The sequence below is a fragment of the Telopea speciosissima genome, chromosome 8 (assembly GCF_018873765.1).
Source record: "Telopea speciosissima isolate NSW1024214 ecotype Mountain lineage chromosome 8, Tspe_v1, whole genome shotgun sequence".
In the NCBI taxonomy this organism is placed as follows: domain Eukaryota; kingdom Viridiplantae; phylum Streptophyta; class Magnoliopsida; order Proteales; family Proteaceae; genus Telopea; species Telopea speciosissima.
In genome coordinates this window covers 23,322,373-23,343,435 of record NC_057923.1, presented here as the reverse complement: position 1 = coordinate 23,343,435, position 21,063 = coordinate 23,322,373, and the positions used below count along the sequence as shown (strand labels likewise).

Sequence of the window (21,063 nt, the reverse complement as noted above, 5' to 3'; positions counted from 1 at the left end):
TAGGAACATGTAATCAAACAGAACTGAAAATTAGACATGACAGTATCTGCAGGGTAGTAGGGTTGATTAGATCTAACCTAAAACTCTTAAATGGCAAGATAGATAGCATAGATGTTTATAGCCCCAATTTTAATGTTTTTGAGGATCCATCACAATAGCGGGAACATTGCAAGAAATTTACAGATAAATTTGGGGCATACTTCAAGCGGTATTAACAATGATCAATAATATAAGGTTACTGGGCCAAACAGGTAATTACCTCAGATTTCCTTTTCAGTTCCACCTATCTGATTGCCCTTGCGCAAAGCTGCTTCACCCTCTTATGTAGAGCATGTGACTTCCCTGCAAACAAATACATCGATCAACGCACAAGAACCTTCTTACAAATTAAAAATCCAAGCAAATGCTCTCAACTTTTTCTCACCCAATCAGAATTCCAGCAGAGGAGGATCTTTTCAACCCCGCATTGGGTTCTTTTGCAGACACCAATACCATAACTATGTTTGATTTCATAGAGCATGATGCCACAAACTGTCATGTTCTATCTCCATACAGCCTTTCCCGTTGAGGCTGCATGGCTACGTCTCAATGGATTCCTTCAGTTACCAGATGATTCCTGCATTTAATTGAAGTTTACTTGATTCTTAACTATTGACTGGGACAGACTAAAGGTTGAACAGCTCGGTGTATTATATTTAACAAGTGTTTGCACTGTTGAAGTTAATTGTTGCTGAGAGAGTGAGAATGAGTCTAAAATAGACACAACAATGTTGGCTATTCATTTGTTACAATTTTCTGATTGTTACTAGTCCTATAATACTAGCTCACACTAGGATGAGGAAACCATTTGACACTAGCGTTATAAGCCTAAAATGGCTCGGGTACAGGATCATAAAGCAGAGTAAGGGTGATCTGATTTACTTTAATTTGGAGATTTGTTAGGTTATCTGAAAAAATCACCCACTTCCGTGAAGCATCCATAGTTTTCTAGTCCACACAAGGTTAGGATTTAAAATCAGGCTTATAGCACTTCAGTTTGTCCTGCAAACAGATTCAAAGATTCAACCCTTCTCTCACATGTCATGTGGTAAGTAGAGGCCAGTGGAATGTTCTCAGCAAAGTTACCAGAGCAGCTCCTGATTCCAAGTTTTGCAGACAAGGTTTTCTTATAAGAGGTTCATGTTAAATATAGAATAATTATGTCACTACTGAAAGTAGATAACTTAGATTAGGCAGCATCCAGGGGTTTTCAACCCAGACAGCATTGCCAAACCACCAAAGGGGCTCGTTCCAGTTTGTCTTCAAGCAAAGATAGAAAACAGAATGCAAAATGGCACAATACGCTTTTTTTTTTGTGCTTCACCTTGACTACTACTTTTTGGATATATAGGAGCTCATAGAAAATTGAGAAATGATCAGATGTTCTACAGCTACTCTTTCACCTTTCTAGCTTTCCTTTGAGTTCTTGAACAGGAAACATTGTATGCTTTGGTAATACCTAAAATTAGTGTGACCTACCAATCTTAATGTAAACAATGTAATGAGTACTTTCCTAGGACAAGCCCCATAATAACCTTCAGAGGTTGACTGCTGATGATATTGTAACCGCACGGGGTTAAAGATGGAAATAATCTGGAATAGCTGTGGTTTAAGATATTAAACACTTTTCACCTACATATCATCTACACTTGATATGAGTCTTCCCGATCTCAGATCTTTTCATCGATTATCTTTATTGAAATGAAACTGGTAGAACAAGACCTACCATCCACAAAATTTGTACGGCTTCTATAGATGTTACTTGAAAAAGAGCAATCAGCAGCCAGGCGTGGATTCTTTGATCTATTGCTGCAACCAACCCAGCTATCTAAGCAGATGAAACTCTGATAAAAAAAGAATTGAGATCCGTAACTCTTTTCTAATCACTTAAAGCCCAACTGCCCAGTACTAAATGACTAAACTACTACTGCTCTCCCCCGAAAATTCTTTTGGGACACTGTAATTCTAGATGGGAAAAATATAACTAATTTATTAACCATCTGTGATACTTGGAAACTATATGTGAAAAAGGCTTCTGTTTTTTTTTTTTTGGTAATAGTATATGTAAAAAATATACCCACTAGCTGGATGAAGGTGACTAGTCATTACAAATTTACGACTATGATCAAAGTTAATACTTTGAAAAGTTATTGAATAGGAAAATAACCTAAAACTTATCACATAATGATAGAGTTACCCTTTAACTGAGAAGCTGCTCCACCTGGTTTCCTCTGATCCCACCACTGAAGACCAAACCCTAAATCCCCAGTATTGACTCATAACAGTTACATGTTAGTGAAATAATAACATGAAACTGATATTGAAAACTACATTGCATTTACAGATAGATGAAAACAAAATGAGATTAAAATTAGAATATAAAACATGTAAATGGATAAGCTTAATTTGTATACAATATTTTGGAGCAGGGGCTCGGCACACCCTCACCTGAAAGTGGAACAGTAATGCCTCTAATTCTGTGTATAGATGGACTGCAAGGTCCTCTATTATATTGGAAAGTTTCTGAAGGGACATACGTAGGACGTTATGCCTACATATGAGAGGATATTGAATCTCAGACTAAAATTTGGCATATGGCCAGTCCACATTCCTAAACACCCAAAAGGCAGAATTTCTAGATCACCCTTCCAATACAAGGCGTGTCGATCTACTTCCGGGTGCTGGAATAATTTTCCAACAATATTTACACAACTAAACCATTTCATTTGCATAATCAAATGTATAGGAAAGTACAGGAAAAGTATATAATATCACAGGAAACTTCCCAAAAACACTAATTTGATCAGCAAGTTACGGCCATTTCTTCTCAAGCATCATCAACGGGTTTAAATGTAAACAATGTTGTATAGTATGGTCAAGCATGAAGGGAAAGGGCATTCCTATTGCCATGTTCTGTTTTGCCTCATTGAAATGATAACTCTTGAAATTTTAAGTAGGTCTCATGATGTTTCTCCCCTTAACAATAAAAGATTCATTATTTTCAAATAAAAACAATGAAATAATATATACTACTGAAACTTAGGACATGTCCCTTGCAAGTGAGCACCATACTCGAAGGGGAGAAAAAGACTGAAATATGGTTAAATTGGTAGAGTTTAGCTAGATCTTAAATTTGGGAGATTGAATTCTGATATAAAGGGTCCAATTCCTTTCCATCACTTGTTAGTGAGAGAATGATAATATGATAAAATAATAGGTTCCGATTATAAAGATCAGAATGACAAAAGAAACATCTCACTAATTTCAAAAAATGATTTACATTATCTGTCACAAACTTTTCTCAAGAAGAAAAATTACAAAGGAGGAAAGGAGGGCATACCCTGCCTGATACAAATAAAAAGGAAAAAAGGACCCACCTACAGCATGGCCAGTGGAAATCCCTTAATCCCAAAAATAAAAAAATCTATATCTAAGTATACCCGAAGCATCTAATTTTCTTAAAAGTATTACGTAATACCTAAAAGGATAAAGTTTTTTGGCACTCAAAAACAGGTAATTAGAAAATTACCAAGAATTGTTTGGGGGTAGGGGATGCAAGAATATCACAAGAATCAATTACAAAAAGAATCAAATCAAACACAGAAATCAGGAAGATCAGCAAAGAAATCACTTAAATCGTGGTCTGAAAATGAGGAAGATAGATCATGTTGGCTGTAGATATTCTCCCCGACTTCGGGAAGAGCTTCGAAGATATAATCCATTTCTTGGTATGAAGATGAGGAAGAAGACAGCTCCGGTAATGTGTTGCAGAAATTGGGAAGATCTTCAAAAATATTACCCATTTCATGTGATGAAGATGACGCAGTCATATTGGTCAATCTACAGCAGATATTCTCCTTGAGCCGCTCCAAACGGTTCTTCAGAGACAGAAAATCCTCCATGGAACGGTATTTGTCAACATCTACTGTATCCCACCAAAAGCCACCATCCTCCTTCACAATTTCCACTGGTTCATACTTCTCTAGGTAACGTTGTATAACAACGTCCGCAGACGAACCATGTGAAGTGAACGTAAAAGGATTCCCAGCCGGAGAGAAGACCACAATGGCGGTTTGTACGTTGCAGAGATTCCCGACTTCTGAAGCTTTGTGAAAGAGACTTTTGCGTCTCTTGGAGAACGTCACATTCTTCTTTTTTTCGTTTTCTAACAGCTCAATATCGATCTTCCGTTTTCCCATTTCCTTTTTCAATTTCGTATAAAAAAGGAAAGCGAACGAAGCAAGAATTATCGAATCCGAAATAGGGTTTCAACCAAAATGAGAATTAGGGTTTTTTCTTCCTTACTTGTTAACGATAGCAGAGATAAGGAGTTTGGAGTTTGGAGTTTGGACCGTTGCGACAGGAGACAACAGATTTGATCAAGAACTAGCGGGAATACTAACACGCGCATTACTGGTTTCTTTTAAATAACAATGGCGTAAATGACATAAACACCCTTAGCGTCAGCTGCTGAACTGCGTTGTTGGAATTTGGAATAGCACAAAGTTGTGAACAAGAACTTTTGAGTAGGCTTGTAAATAAATCAGATTCAGCTCGGATATGGATCGGATGTAATCGGATCTAGATATTCCCTGAATACAGATGGATACCTCTAAATAGTAAGGGTGTTAAACGGTCCGATTTTAGTTAAACGGTTCGGTTCAATTCATGTTTGACTATTTGAGGGTAGAAATCATAATCAGACCGGACCGTTTATCTAAACGGTCTCATAATCAAAACCTGGACCGTTTAGTAAACAGTTTCGGTTAAACGGTTTTTAAATGGTTTCGATTAAATGGTTTTATACGGTTTTACACGGTTTCGGTTAGACGGTTCTATACACATTTACTACTCTATTTACTAATACTAGTTATTAGTTAATAGTTATTACTTATTACTTACTTTTATTAGTTTTTTTTTTTTGAGAAAGGAAATCATTTATGAAGAAACGTGACTACTTAGTAGTTGCTACTTACTGGGTTTTGATTTTTTGTTTATCAAAAAAAAAAAAAATTGTTAGGTTTTTAATCAATTAGACGGTTTGGTTATAATTAGTTTTAATTGGATTATATGTTTTGAAACTGTTGGATTAATCGGTCTAAACCGAACCAAACCGATTAAATAAACGGTGTTATTTCTAAAACCATAACTAGACCATTTAACTAAACGGTTTGTCGGTTTTGGTTTAAACGATTCAGTTCGGTTTCGATAAACGGTTTCGGTTTGATTTTGACACCCTTACTAAATAGATTCGGATGCTGATCGAATTTGGATTTTCGACCATCCGTTTACATCTTTGCCTTGTGTAACCCGGACATTCCTCCCCCTAGCGGATACATTTTACTCTCAATCCATATCTCTTAGATCATGATTCTCTTTTCCTCATATTCTAGAACCTTTTGAATCTTCAAAAACCCTCAAGGTCATTATTTACTTAATTTTTTATTATTAAGTATTCGAATTTTTATCAGAGTATTCAGACTTTTTTTCAGATATCTCTAAAGGAATACGGATGTCCCTAAACGGATATCGATGCGAATCGAATTCGGATTTTTGGTTATCCATTTACATCCCTACTTTTGAGTGGCTGGCCTTAGGGTATTTTTATCACCTCAATTTCGGTGCACCTCCCAATGTTGCATTGGGCGGTGCACCTTAAAGTGCTTTTGTTTAAACCCCCAAACGCATGTACACCATCCAATGCACCTTTTAGGTGCACTGGGTGGTGTCACACCCCCATCTCGATGAAGCCACTACCAGGATCACAAATATAATGTTCCAATACATAGTCAGAACTAATATTAACAACATAGTAATATTAGAACACGGAGGAAGAAATATTACATTTTGAAATATCAGAAATACAAGCGGAAGCGTTTACCATAATAGTTATTTCATACTCAAACTACGAAGTGATACATATAGTTTATAGTTTTCATCATCCTAAGCTGACCATATAGAAACTACACGAAATATATAGCATAACAGGTAATGTTATTACAAAGGCACAAGGCCCAAAAATCAAATTATAAAAGGGGACCAAGTCCCATCCATCAGTATGCCCTGTAGGCAAAATCATTGCAAGGACATAAGGGTGTCAATCTGGAACCGAAATCGTATACCGAAACTAAAACCGCCCGCGTAAAACCATACCAAACCGCACCATTGCAAAAATGGTACGGTGTGGTATGGTCAAATGGTATTGACCACGGTACAGTACGGTAACAGTTTTTACGTTCATACCGTCGGTATGTACCGAAACCATACCATTTTACCGAATTTGTACCGTGTATCGAAACCGTACCATTTTATCGAATTTGTACAGTAACCGTATCGTTTTGAGGTATAAACATTTAAAAATGAAAAATAAAAGAATATACACCATACGGTGATACACTAAATACTAATATTAATATGGCCTTCTTTGATTTACCACAAAAATATGGCATTCTTTGTTTTAAAGATCCCATATTTAGACCATTTTTTAATACCATTTTTGTGAAAACCGATTTCATACCATTTTTATACCGTTTATATATCGTATCAAAACCATACCGTAGCGGTATGATAACGGTATTGGAAATAGGATTCCTAAACGGTACGGTACGATAATGGTATTAGGTACCTATTTTTGTACCGTACCAAAACTGTACCGGTTGACACCCTTACAAGGACATCGTTCGCAGTGCTCCTCCGCCACCTGCATCAATATCTAAAAGAGTGTGCACAAATTGGGAAGATCTTCAAAAATATTACTCATTTCATGTGATGAAGATGATGCAGTCATATTGGTTAATCGACAGTAGATATTCTCCTTGAGCCGCTCCAAGCGGTTCTTCAGAGACAGAAAATCCTCCATGGAACAGTATTTGTCAACATCTAGTGTTGTTGTGGACATCACACCATGTGCTGGCGTGTCCAGCTCATCTCCGGTGACGTAGCCTGTTAGTTAGATGTCATGTGCACAGTTGTTAGTGTTTAGTTGGTGACAGCTGTCTCTAATATCTACATATATGTACCTTTGTAAGCCTTGATTAATTAATGGAAGATATTTAGATTCTCAATATGGTATCCTGAGCCTCGTCTCCAATGAGTTTCCTTTTTTAGTCTCTTTCTTCTTCTTGATTTTTCTTGATTTTTGTTCCTGGTTCTTGCTTTTTGCCTCTGTTTCTTGATGGCTTTTCCGTCTTCTCCGGCGACAACGGAGTCTTCGCTGCTGATCTCCACCAATGTTTCACCTCAGCTTCCATTGAAGCTCAACTCCACCAATGTTTCACCTCAGCTTCCATTGAAGCTCAACTCCACCAACTATTTACTGTGGAGAGCCCAGTTTCTCCCTCTCTTCTCGCCAATGCCCCTTCTTCTCGCACTCGTGTAATGGATCTAAAAGATCAGCTCTACCGCCTTCAACATGGAAGCAATTCGGTGACTGACTATCTTCTCTTTGTCTGATCTATTGTGGACACATCGGCGGCGATTGATCAGCCGGTCGACAAAGAGGATTGGTCTTGGCAGTGCTGCGGGGCCTTAGTGTGGACACCAGTCTCGTTTGTTGAGCTCTCTAGCTTACTCCTTAGCCATGAGAACTTCCTAAAATCTTCATCGGACTCTGATACACAATTTTCTACGGCGAAACTTGCTTCGTCCACCAGATTTGGTTCCGCTTCTGACTCCTCTGTGAATTCTAGGGCTGGTTCTTCGGCCAATCAGCGACGCCCTACTTCTCGTGGTAGGTACCGAGCTAATCGTCGTTACTATCGCCAGTCTGACCAGGGTGACTGTCGCTCTCAGAATGCATCTCGCCAGTCTGATTCACAGAATGCATCTCGCAACTCAGATCAATTTGTTAGTCAGTCTACCTCTCACCAATATGTTGCTCCGTCTTCGCCTCCGGCCTCATCCAACTACCCACGGGGTTTCAATCACGCTTTTGTTGGTACCTGCTTCTCCACTAATTATTCCTCTTCCTCATTTCTTTGGCTTTTAGATAGTGGATCTAACAACCATCTTACTGCAGACATTACTAATCTTGCCATTAGTTCACCTTATTCTGGTCCTGACCAGATCATAATCGGTAATGGCACTCCTCTGTCCATTTCAGCTACTGGTTCTACTACTATTTTGTGCTCTGGTCACTCTTTTATTCTTAGTAATCTGTTTTATGTTCCAGGTATAAAAAGAAATTTAATCTCTGCCAGTCATTTATGTGCTGATAATGATGTTCATATTGAATTTCATTCATCTTTCTTCTTGGTTAAGGACAATTAGACGAACAGGACTCTGTTTCACGGCCAGAGTAACAATGGTCTATATGAGGTCACTTCTAGTCCATCTCCTGCTTCATTCTCCGCTGTGCGGGCTCCCATCACAGACTGGCATTGCCGCCTGGGACACCCATCCTACAGGACTATACGTAGTGTTCTTCGGCAGTTTGATTTACCTGTGTCTTCTACTTCACACACTTCTTGTGGTGCCTATGAGTGCTCCAAGAGTCACAAACTACCATTTGCTTTGTCTTCTTCTATTAGCGATTCTCCTTTGGCTTTACTTCACTGTGATGTTTGGGGCCCTGCCCCAGTGACCTCAGTAGATCATTTTTCATACTATGTGCTTTTTGTGGATGATTTCAGTCGCTATACATGGTTGTATCCAATGCAACACAAATCCGATGTACTTTCGGTCTTTCAAAAATTTAAATCCTTGGTAGAGAATTACTTTTCTTGCACTATTAAGGCTTTGCAAACTGATGGAGGGGGGGGAGTTTCGTGCTCTTGATCCGTTCCTCTCCACCCATGCTATTTCTTGACAAATCTCGTGCCCCCATACACAAGAACAAAATAGTGTTGCTGAGCGTAAGCACTGCCATGTTATAGAATCTGGTTTGGCCCTTCTGTTGCATGCTTCCATGCCGACGTATGCCTTTTCTAGTGCAATTTATTTGTTCAATCGTGTTCCTTCCTCTCATACTAAGAATGGATGTCGTTTGTGTCCTCTACAACGTCTCTTTGGTGTTTCCCTGGAGTATCAATCGCTTAAAACCTTTGACTGCCTCTGTTATCCGTGGTTGCGACCATATGGGCATCATAAGTTGGAGCCACACTCCAAGCCTTGCATTTTTCTGGGGTATGCACTTGACTACAGGGGTTACAAATGTTTGGATGTTGCTTCCAACAGAATTTATATTGCGCATCATGTCATCTTTGACGAGCGCATTTTTCCTTTTTCCAGTTCTTATTCCTGGAATACGACTGATCCTACAGCTTTACATGGTTGGTTTTCCTACCCACCTCCAATGGTGTATCCATGTCCTAGCCCAAGCCCACGGCCCAATTTACACGATTCTCAGGCCCTTACTCAATTGCCAATTACCCAACCCACTATACTGCCATCACCTATGGCACCACTGGCCCAATGTCCTACATCATTATCTGAGTCCAAGTCTCAGCCTACTTCAGGCCCGTTACCTGCTGCCCAGATTGGTGCTCTGGTTGCCCCTCCTACACATCCTATGGTAACCAGGTCATGAACGGGCTCCCTTAGATAGCCTCAACGTCTCAATCTTGTGGCTACTAGAGGTTCACTTGATTCTCAGGAGCCTACCTGCTACACTAAGGCAATGGGTTCTCCCAATTGGCGACGTGTAATGCAAGATGAGTTTGACGCACTGTTACGCAATGGGCCTTGGGATTTGGTCCCGTATTCACATGGCCAAAATGTTGTGGGTTGCAAATGGATTTTCAAACTCCAATGGAAGGTGGATGGGTCCGTCGAGCGCTACAAGGCGCGCCTTGTGGCCAAAGGGTTTCATCAACGCCTGGGTCTTGAATTCAATGAGACCTTTAGTCCAGTTATATGCATGGCAACAATACGATTCGTTGTCTCCTTAGCGGTTACTTACAATTGGCCACTTAAACAATTCGATGTCCAGAATGCATTCTTGCATGGAACGTTGAATGAAATTGTGCTTATGATTCAACCGCCGGGCTTTGAGGATCCGGAGAGCCCAAATCACGTGTGTCGTTTGCATAAATCTTTATACGACCTTAAGCAGGCCCCACAGGCCTGGTTCAATCGGCTCAGTGGCTCACTCATCTCTTATGGGTTCAAGGTATCAAAGACAGACACATCTCTTTTTATATTTAAGGGTTCAGTTGTTTTGTACCTGCTCATCTATGTAGATGATCTACTGTTGATCGACAATGATCAGAAAGCCATGGCTTCTCTTGTCCGCCATTTATCCAAAGCATTTGCTCTTAAAGAGCTTGGGAACTTACATTACTTCTTGGGAATGGAGATTACACGTACTTCATTCGGATTATTTTTAAGTCAAAAGAAATATGTCTCTGATTTGTTGTCTTCTACTGCAATGGGTTTGGCCAAATCTGTTTGTTCACCTATTGCGAGTAGCACAGCTTTGTCTCTTATGTCTGGTGATCCACTATCGGATGGTTCAGAATATCGCCGGGTTGTCAGTCCCCTACAGTATTTCACGATAACCAGACTTGATCTTAGTTTTGCCATGAATCGGGTGGCACAATTTATGCATCGTCCAACTGATGTGTACTGGACAGCAGTTAAACGTATACTTCGTTATCTACTACACACACCATTGGATGGATTGTTCTTTGCTGCCCAATTAGACATCTCTCTTGTTGCCTACTCCGATGCAGATTGGGCCAGGTGCCCCATGGATAAAAAATCCACTACAAGTTATTGTGTTTTTATTGGAGCCCATCTGGTCTCTTGGTCCTCCCATAAACAAAAAACTGTCTCACGATCATCCACCGAGTTAGAATATCATGCGGTTGCGGCAGCCATGGCTGAACTTATATGGCTCCGCTCTCTTCTCAAGGAACTTGGGGTATTTCTTTCTTCCACTCTGGTCATTTGGTGTGACAATGTCGGAGCTACATATCTCACTGGGAATCCTCTCTTTCATGCTCGTACGAAGCATATTGAGATCGACTTTCATTTCGTGAGCGACATGGTTGCTTCCAAGCACCTTATAGTGCGATATGTCTCCACTGTCGATCAGCTCGTAGATTTACTTACCAAGGGATTATCTCGTCATCGGTTTGCTGCATTACGTGCCAAGCTCAATGTTGTCTCCCCACCATTGGACTTGCAGGGGCGTGTTGTGGACATCACACCATGTGCTGGCATGTCTAGCTTATCTCCGGTGACGTAGCCTGTTAGTTAGATGTCATGTGCACAGTTGTTAGTGTTTAGTTGGTGACAGCTGTCTCTGATATCTATATATATGTACCCTTGTAAGCCTTGATTAATTAATGGAAGATATTCAGATTCTCAATAAGTGTATCCCACCAAAACCCACCATCCTCCTCCACAATTTCAGCTAGTTCAGACTTTTCTAGGTAGCGTTGTATAACAACGTCTGTAGATGAACCATGTGAAGTGAACATAAAAGGACTCCCAGCCGGAGTAAAGACCACAATTACAGTTTGTACGTTGCAGAGATTCCCCAGTTGTGAAGCTTTGTGGAAGAGACCCTTGCGTCTCTTGGAGAAGGTCACATTCTTCTTTTTTTTGTCTTCTAACAGCTCAATATTGATCTTCCGTTTTCCCATTTTCTAAAAAAGTAGCTTGCCCTGTGAAGAAAGGGAAAAAACCAGAGGGCGATTTCAGACAAGAAAATAGGTAGACACTGAGACCGAACAAAGAAAGAAATAACAAATAGGGTTTCAATGAGAATTAGGGTTTTTTCTTCTTCGATTCTTAAAGAAAACAGAGACAAGAATTCGGACCATTGAGAGTGGAGACGGGAGATAATAGATTTGAGCAGGAATTCTAAAACGTGGAAAACAGAGACAAGAATTTGGACCTTTGAGAGTGGAGAGGGGAGATAACAGACTTGAGCGGGAATTCTAAAACGTGCCTTCTTGTTTTCTTTTTCAAATAACAACGATGTACAATGATGTACGCACCCTTTGAGTCCGTTGCTGAACGACGTTGTCGGAATTTGGAATAGTGGCGTGCCCAAATGGTGAACTTACATTGACGTATTTGCCCCTCTCTTTCCTCTCAAATTCCAATGATGGAAAGACAAGAAAGAAGTATCTACATTATGATTTAAAAATAACAATATGATATAAAAATATTGGATCTGCCATAACCATCTAGGGATGTAAACGGATCGGATTCGTCTCGGATAGTACTATATCCACATCCGCATCCGATTAGCTTTCAGACGGATTCAGATAGTGCTAAATGGATACGGACATGGATACGGATCGGATATTTTATCATTTACATGTAAATATAGCTTTTCGGACAGCTATAGCCTATCCGTATCTGCATCCGTTTAGCTTTCGGACGAATTCGGATAGTGCTAAACGGATACGGACATGGATATGAAAACGGATTTCGGCTATTCATTTACACCCCTATATCCATCGATATATCTGGCCAATTCTGTATCGATGGACTGATTCTTAATAAAAAGCAAATTTGTTCAAAAATTTAAGGAAAAATGTGTAATACAGTTCGGCTGATAAAGTTGATACATATTATATCGGCCAAGACCGATACAGATACCACTATTTAAAACCATGATCTAGATTGGTTTTCTAGGCCGCTGTTTAAAAGCCATTTCCTACTTGTACGAAATATCTATTGCGCTTCATGTCACATACTAAGATTGAACGAGGAAAAGAATCAGTCATTTGATCGTGAGGGGAGGGGGGATCTTTATCCTCTCAGGTTCCTGTCCGGTATAATTCGTACGGTTCCTCTCATAGGAGGTGGAAATGACCACCTTATCCCCTACTGGAACACACTACTTGGGTGGGTCCATCCCCCTCTTATTAGAGGCACTAGGGAATTGTACTGGACAGGGAACCTAAGAGGATAATTTTCCGTTGGGGGGGTGGTCCTCCATCGTTTAGAAGAGTATCAACGATTAAGATATCATCACTATAACATCTTCGAAATTAAAGATGTTTGGCAAAAAGGTTTTATCCACAGTTCGACTCAGTCACTATTTATGGATGACCCACTTAGTTGTATAATGTGAATTGGAGATGTGATACTTTTGACCATTGGATATTTAATAATAATCTGGATTAACCATTTCCAAATTTAATATAAAGAGTCAATCATATACCCTCCCATTCATTATCATGAACGTTTTTAGAAGTTTTGGATTGAAAACTTTGTTTTGCCATTTGACCAATTCTAAATAACTTGAAAGACAACAGATACCTTAAACTCCAATGAACAAATAACAAGTGGACGCATCTTAACAAAAATCGCATAGCTCAATCTTACCACAAACCATGAATAAATTATTGTTATCCAAGATTACTCGAGGATTTGTAACTATTATTCAACGGATCGTTATTGTTCTTCGGCATATTTTTATCTATTCTTCACAACATATGTGGGTGTCAGGTACGCCTTATTTTTCTGTTCTTTTTATTCAATCGTGTTCTAGTTCTTTGTATGGGGATGGATTCGAGTTTGATAAAACCCAATGTTTTTCTAACAAATGGTATCAGAGCCATCTATACAGACCTAGAATCGATTGATTGCTTGTTTAAGAACATGAATCGATTTTTCAGCGGCGAAGAACGGATTTTTGATCGGATTTACGGTGAAACTGTACGTTTTTTGCCACTGTTGGATTTTTTTCACTGGAGAAAAATTAAAATTTTTATATGGGTGAATAGAGCTCGTCGAGGCGATATATGGATTGCCACCGCCGACGGCCAGATGGGCCAATACGCGATGATCGAAGCGGCGAGTGAGATCCACTAGCCGACGCTGGTTAAAAAAAAATGTTAGCGATAATGACGTCATCATGACGTCGTAGGGTTGACGTCAGCGGATTTCCTTGCAGGTCACGTTTGACCCCGTCAGAGTTGGACTGGACTTAAGTCAAAGGTGACCCAAACCCGGTTAAAGATTCTTTGCCCCAGCCAATGATGACCCTACCCGAGGCCCGATTTTTTTTACCCGGGGGTCGACGATCCGGTTCGATTTGGTTTGTTCACTTCGGTTCCGTCTGAATTGGTTCGATTCTTCCCTTAAATTAAAAAAAAAAGGGAAAATGATTAGAAAACTTCAAGTGGCCCATGTGGGTTCATTTGGATGAATTTTGAGGTGCGATTTTTCTAGTGTGTCTGTTTTTTCGTGCTCTTCGTTTTGATATGCAATTCGGAATATCTTGAGTAAACAGAGACTATGATTTTGGTGGTTTTTGCATTTTTCAATAATCTTGAATGCATGGTATAATGGACATGGAGCATCGGATTGAACTCCGGTGTGGACCGATGTGTCCGATTTTCAGAAATGTATTTTTGGGTATCCTGCTTGAATAATTTTGATGAACTTATGGGACCCGTTAATAACGATTATGTCATCTTCGAGTGGCGCATGGGGCGAATGGAGTATCGAATTGGGCTCCGGTTGGTCTTGTTTCATTCATAATTTCAAGACCTACCCGCTGGTATCTGATTTTGGGACGTTTAATACTTCCAAGGACCAGGGACCTGTTTTGGACGATTATGGTACTTTAATCATATTTGGATTATTTTTGGTTGACCACTGCCACTTGGACGATGAATATGCATGTCACAACACATTATGGACGTTTAATATGTTTACTTCCACTTACATTGCTGTATATCAGGTTGAGGAATTATGAGAGAGTAAAATGGTGATCCACCAAAATGGCCCATTGAATCCTTTTATGATTCTGTCAAGGTAGCGGAATAGATAGCATCAGCCCAAAGACGGTGTTGCCAAAGATTGACGATGTGATATGCACATAGATTGGAAGGGATAATAGTCTAAGGGTTTTGGATGCCCAAAGGTGCTGGAATTTTTGAAAACTGCTGATCTTTTCACGAAAAGACAGTGTGTCCATCCAAAGATAGTATACTCAAAGAATTTGGGATGTATGGCCTAGGGGTTTTCTTATCGCCCAAAGGTGGAGGAAAATTTTTGAAAGTCATCGACATCTCGCGGTATTTGCAGTGCGATAAATTATTATGAAATTGAGATGCATAACCTAGGGGTTTTCTATCACCCAAAGGTGGAGGGAGATTTTCGAAAGTTGTTGCTATCTCGCGGTACTTGCAATGCGATAGAGATGTGTGCATTTGACCCGAAAGGGTAAGAATGCAATATTGTGAAGAAGTATTGTTGATTGATATTTATCATCTACATTGCATACATATATGTATCTGGTGTGTTGTTGATGATAAAAGTATAGAACCACTAATTTTATGGTAATATGTTGATACATGCTTGAATAATGAATGGATACGTGATGGTGAAAGAACATGTTGATTATGTTGTACGATATAGAAATCTGTGATATTATGATGTTGTGTTTCTATATGTTAATTGAAAGCTATGTTATTGACGAATCATAACTTATTATGGTAGATGAAATAATAAATGAATGATTATGGTAACTGACGGTTAACTAACGTGCATAATGAACCATGAACGAAATAATCTATCAATAACAATTGAAATGATGAAAGAAATGTTAAAACCAATTTGTAAACCTATGGGGTATAATCGACCTTGAGCCATTTGACGGAAGCCACACTTCGGTAGCATGGATTGAAAGTATATTAATAGTATGAAATGATGAAGCCAAACACTGAAATAAAATAATGAATAATAAAGAGGAATGAATGAGCGAATAAAAATCACAAAGAACATATTAAAGAAATATTGATGCATTTAACAAACTACGATTATATCCTTGATGGAGTTGATATCTATTTGTGAACAAGAAAGGAAAGAAGAACATTGAGAGTGTTGACTTGACTGAAAACAAAAGAAATAAATAGTTCGAATAGTTTGATAGTTTTGATTACTTTATGCAGGATTTATGATTTGAATCTTTACTTTCAAACTTGGCGGATTCGGTTTGTTCGATTCTCTTGATCAGTGGGATTACTTCTTTACATGATTGATCTGTTTGTGGATTGGGAGTTCTTCTTATTTTGATTGATATGCCTGTTAAGTGGAAGAACTTAAAGGATATATGTTTTGTTTTGATTATAACGCTTCTGCTTGATGTGATGAATAGCACTTGCATGCATGCATATGTTGTTTGATGTGTTGAAAGCCATTTTGGTCTAAGGATGTTCGATTGGCAATGAGCCAAGTCGTTCGTCTATTTCTAATCATGGATGTTTGATTGGTGATAAGCCAAGTCGTTCGATTACCGACGAATATGACGATATTCAAAGGTAATCTATGAGTCGTACAATGCTCATGATACGTTCGAGGATCTACAAAGAATGATGACGATATTTATGTGATCACAGACGTGTACGACATTCCTTGTACAAAATTATCTCAAGGCAGTTCGTGTTAGTAAGTAAATCTTTGTTTATAGCCGACAGAAAGTGGTATGCCGTATGTTGAGATGTATTTTCTGCTATTGCTCGATATCGATGTATTTGCTAACTGGATCAAGGTTTAGTAGCATTATAATTGTATTGAGATTCCATGACCACATCTGATAATGATGACCTTATAATTAATCTAGCCCAAGTGGGAGATTATTAGGTATTTTTCAAATGCGACGTGTAGGCTTAATTAATTATCAAGTCGATCATTGATGGGGATCAAGAAATACAAGGGCTGACGTGACTTGCTATTATTTTATTGAGATGGACCGGACCGGCCTGACCCATTGTGGAAATGGGTTAGGATTTTGGGAGTATTATAAATACTAATGATGAGGGGTCCCTGCAGTCATTATTCTCTTTTCTCTTTTCTCCACAAGAAAGGGAACTCTGTGGGAGAGTCTAGGAGACTATGGAAGATCCCCATCGCGAGTATCCAAGATTATTCAAGGATTTGCAACTATTATTCGACAGATCGTTATTATTCTTCGGCGTATTTTTATCTATTCTTCACCAACATACGTGGGTGCCAGGTACACCTCATTTCCCTATTCTTTTTATTCAATTGTGTTCTAGATCTTTGTATGGTGATGGATTTGGATTTGATAAAACCCAATGTTTTTCTAACAATTATACCCTCACGAGTTTAGGTCTATATCAAAATACTTGGGTATGGAGTTTAAATTGAATTAGATCATGAAATATATATATAGAGAACATTGAAAGATTTAGATTACTCTTCAATGAGATTTTTACCAACCCAATATAGAGGATATGGTGTTGATTATACGACGCCAATGTACTATTTCTCTCTCACATGAGATTTTTTTTATTGTTTTCTGTCTCTTACCATGACCATGTGGATTCCATGAGGAAGATACCGTTTTTTGCACCACCATTGGTGTGGTGTGGCAAATTCCCCCACACTGGCATCATGGGAACCCTCTCCTTCATGAATTATACTTTAATGATAATTAATGATAATACTATCTTTATTGATACTTGGATTCTTATTAAAAAGATGGGCAAGGGTTCTTTGAGTTGCCAGGTACCCTATGCTCCCTCACAATAATTTTAAAATATTCATTATTTGAGGAGAGAGAAAAAATAATAAAAATCTCAGAGATACTTTTTCTTAAAATCAAAAAGGGAAAAAGATCTCTGTCCGAGAGTGTGGCCTACGCCAGCACTCCCATGAGTCTATCTCTTTCCTCCCCATGTGAAAAGACATCTCTACCCCCTTATTTTAAGGAGGAGAGAGATAGACATATGGGAGTGCTGGCGTAGACCACACTCCCGGACAGAAAACTGCTTTCCAAACAAAAAATAGCGGTTTTCATGCACGGCCATATAAGTGGGAGGACAACAATGCGTTAAATTGGGGGAGGGAGGAGGTCATTTTGACATTTGAACCTAAAGACACCCTTTTATAGGGCTACAATAGGGTCGGGTTGGGCCAGGTTTTATAGAACCCTAGCCCAACCCTAAGTCCCCTTAGCTGGGCCCAGGCCCAACCCGATCCTGACTCAGGGCCAGAAAAATCCAACCCTGACCCACCCACAGCGTCGGGCCGGGCTGACCCTAATCATGAGGGGGGGAGGGAAGGAAATGCATGGGCTGGAATGGGCCGGGGAGAATATCATCAATTTTACGTAAAATAACACTATAATTAAATGTATTATATCACTTATTGTCTTTATATATAATATGTTATATAAAAAAATATGGGTGACGTATAAAGTTTCAATATATATGTTATAGTATAACTTAAAACAGAGTCGGGCCGGGCCGGGCCAGGCCGGGCCAGGCTTAGCCTGAGGCCTCAACCCTAGCCCAACCCGACCCTTACTCAGGGCCAAAAATTTTCAACCCTTACCCGCCCTCAGGGCCAAATATCTCGGCCTAGGCCCTGTTCGGGCTCAAGACAGGCCAAGGTGGATTTGGGCCGACAAGGCCAAACTTGTACCCCTACCCTTTTGCATGACCATATAATTTAGCTCTCATAATGGTCCGGCCTGTTTGATCTTTGGGTTGAACCACCAAAAATTCAACCCAAGACCAAACTGATAACTGATCTGGTTTAATAAATGCTCACAATACCCAGTCCAGCTTGCACCAACAAGGTCACCTTCCAATTTAGTTGCCCACAAGACCACATGTGCCATGTCCCCTCTCACCAAAAGAATCTAAACCACTATCTTTGTGAAGAAATTGTCTTCACCAACGTATATGGTAACCAAATCACAGTCACAAGAACCCTCTAATCCTGCCATGAATTTTGTCATCTTCCCAAGTCTCCAAACATAGCTTTTCCTACTTTACTATTATTTCCCCACTTCAAGATTGGCTTTCTAAGAGCCCAAACATATGAAGAGTCTAACATAAATATGTAAAGAACAAAGTTATTATGTAACTTAACCATCCAGTCTGTAAAGAAGAAATTCCTATCTATTTATACTACTTCTTGAAGTCCAAAACCCAAAAACAAGAAAAGAAAAACGAAAGACAGATGCCTCTAGAACACAGAAATAACACCCCCCCTCCCCCCAAAGGAAAAAAAAGGGAGAAAATTCTAATTCCAAATCCAACACCTTTAAACAGCTAGTTGTTGGGTTTGGTGGGTGGATTCATCTTCAGTGAAGCAACAATGGAGTTTTAAAGATCTTCCTAAATGTAGAGGAGGTTCCAGGAGAATCATCTCTCTTTGGAGGTAAGAACAGTAGGTGTGGAAAGTGATGGGTGTCACATTTAAATGGAAGCTCAAACCAAACAAGAAGTCCACCTCAAGAAAGTTCATCTCTGTTATGCTGATCCCTCCAACTTTTGCATAGTAAGCATTGTTGTAATACCTGAAATTTCACCAAAAATAAAAATTAAAAATTAATACCCATATAATCATTTCGTTGTTTAAGAGTTAGACTTTTAGGTAAAGAGAGAGAAAAAATAAAAAAATATTAATTAAAATTTTTATTTTTATGGATTACATAAATGCCCTTCATATTCTGGGTTTGAGGTGTTTAGACAAAATTAATCAAAAGCTGGATTTTCAGGGAAAAACAGAGAGATTCAAAAGTTTGGGTCATCAAATTCTGAAATTCTTCTTCTGAAAGCTCGAATTCACGCGAACTCAAAATAGATTTTTGAATTTAAAGAAACAATCTCTGCCAAAACTATCCATTAAAGAAGATCGAATTCTTGCCAGCAGAAGAAACCAAACCCAGATGTAATAAAGAGAAGAAAAACCCATCAAAACTCAATCCAGTTATTGCAGAAAACCTCCTTTAAAGCAACTTAACAGAAAAAGAAAACCCATGAGAAGGATCAAAGAATTTCAATTTATGATTGAAACAAAGAAGTAAATACTTTGAGAAACTTACATGTCATCCATGAATTTGGCAGCGACCATGACACTGGTGATGTGCAATCGATGAACATTAAATGAATTGATGGGAACCAAGGGCTGCCTCTGTCCAAACCGATCCAAGTAAACATAAGCGATAACGAAGCAAGAAGGGCTGCAATTAGCGTATTTGAAGATCCTCTCCAGGTAGCTCTGTAATGAGATGGTCGGCCGGGTGAGACCATGGAAGACAGAGATCTTCTGCGGCTCGAACCGCCGGTTCACGTCGTTCGATTGAGCTACTCTCTTAAGCAGAGAAGAGAGGAAGGTGATGAACTTAGGCATCTCATGAGCAGCGCTCTCGAGCTCAGTCATTTTCGTTGTTGTTGAGTTGCAGAGTTGCAGATCCTTGGAGGTGCTGATGTTTATTATTCTTTCTGTTTTCTGGTTTCTGTGGGCTCTGTTTCTTTCTGAGCTGTCTTGAGACAGAAACTTCTGTAACGTGAAATGGGTCTCTCATGTACAACAACCGTTATTTGCGGGAAGGTGGTCAATTGGTGATTTATTGATTTACCAAAATGACCTCATGTATTTAAACTATGACGGCTGTATCCCCTCCCAATCCTGTGTTACGTGGCACTTAAGGGAAAGTTATATTCTACCCGGCCTAGGTCCCTAGTTCCCCAGTTCCTCTAATAGGGGGTGGTGGACTCCACCCGGGTAGAGTGTTTGGGCAGGGGTAGGATGGTCATTCCAGTCCCCCCTTGTTAGAGGAACTAGGGAACTGGGCCGGGCAAGGAACTGGAGGTGATAAAGATCTGGCACTTATGAGGGATGCAAGTTTGGCCCGGACGGCCCGAGCCCGCCCTGAGCTCGAACAGGGCTTGGGTTGAGAATTGAGATACCTTAGCCCTGAGGGTGGGTCAGGGTTGGGAATTTCCGGTCCTGAGTTAGGTCTGATCGGGTCAGGGGTGAGGCCTTGGGCTTAGCCCGGCCCAACCCAACCCTGTCTTCTTCGTCCTTTCTATTTTTTTTTCTCTCTTCTTCTTGTGCTTCCTCTTCTTTCTTCTTCTTCTTCTCAACCTAGCCAGCCCATACATCTACCTTTCCCAACTTGACCGACCCATTCATCTCTGTTTCCCAGCTTGGCCAGCCCATGCATCTCATTCCTCCCCCCCCCCTCTTCATGATTAAGGCCAATCAGGGCCAGCCCGGCCCGACCCTGAGGGAGGGTCAGGGTTGGATTTTTTTGACCCTCAATCAGGGTCGGGTCGGTCATGGGCCCAACTA

General features: G+C 39.8%; 3 protein-coding genes across 3 annotated transcripts; all 3 read right to left on the bottom strand.

The window, feature by feature from the left end:
• Window positions 1-3,632: 3,632 nt before the first annotated feature.
• Window positions 3,633-4,238, bottom strand: LOC122672175 (MADS-box transcription factor 2-like). The gene has a single exon (XM_043869673.1). The coding sequence runs from the start codon at window positions 4,236-4,238 to the stop codon at window positions 3,633-3,635; it is 606 nt and encodes a 201-aa protein (XP_043725608.1).
• A 7,086-nt stretch (window positions 4,239-11,324) lies between these two features.
• Window positions 11,325-11,627, bottom strand: LOC122672173 (agamous-like MADS-box protein AGL29). The gene has a single exon (XM_043869672.1). It carries the CDS (start codon window positions 11,625-11,627, stop codon window positions 11,325-11,327), a length of 303 nt encoding a protein of 100 aa, XP_043725607.1.
• A 7,377-nt stretch (window positions 11,628-19,004) lies between these two features.
• LOC122671985 (cyclin-U4-1-like) lies at window positions 19,005-20,260 on the bottom strand. The gene is made up of 2 exons (XM_043869488.1): window positions 19,811-20,260; window positions 19,005-19,282 (listed from the first exon to the last, which is right to left on the bottom strand). The coding sequence occupies exons 1-2, from the start codon at window positions 20,146-20,148 to the stop codon at window positions 19,027-19,029; spliced, it is 594 nt and encodes a 197-aa protein (XP_043725423.1). The 5' UTR covers window positions 20,149-20,260; the 3' UTR covers window positions 19,005-19,026.
• Between the last annotated feature and the right edge of the window lie 803 nt (window positions 20,261-21,063).

Excerpts from the sequence above, each read along its gene's own strand:
- LOC122671985 (XM_043869488.1), bottom strand. The coding sequence starts at position 20,148 with ATGACTGAGCTCGAGAGCGCTGCTCATGAGATGCCTAAGTTCATCACC. Across the intron at positions 19,283-19,810 it reads GCCAAATTCATGGATGACAT|GTATTACAACAATGCTTACT; the intron begins GTAAGTTTCTCA and ends GTGAAATTTCAG.
- LOC122672175 (XM_043869673.1), bottom strand. The coding sequence starts at position 4,238 with ATGGGAAAACGGAAGATCGATATTGAGCTGTTAGAAAACGAAAAAAAG.
- LOC122672173 (XM_043869672.1), bottom strand. The coding sequence starts at position 11,627 with ATGGGAAAACGGAAGATCAATATTGAGCTGTTAGAAGACAAAAAAAAG.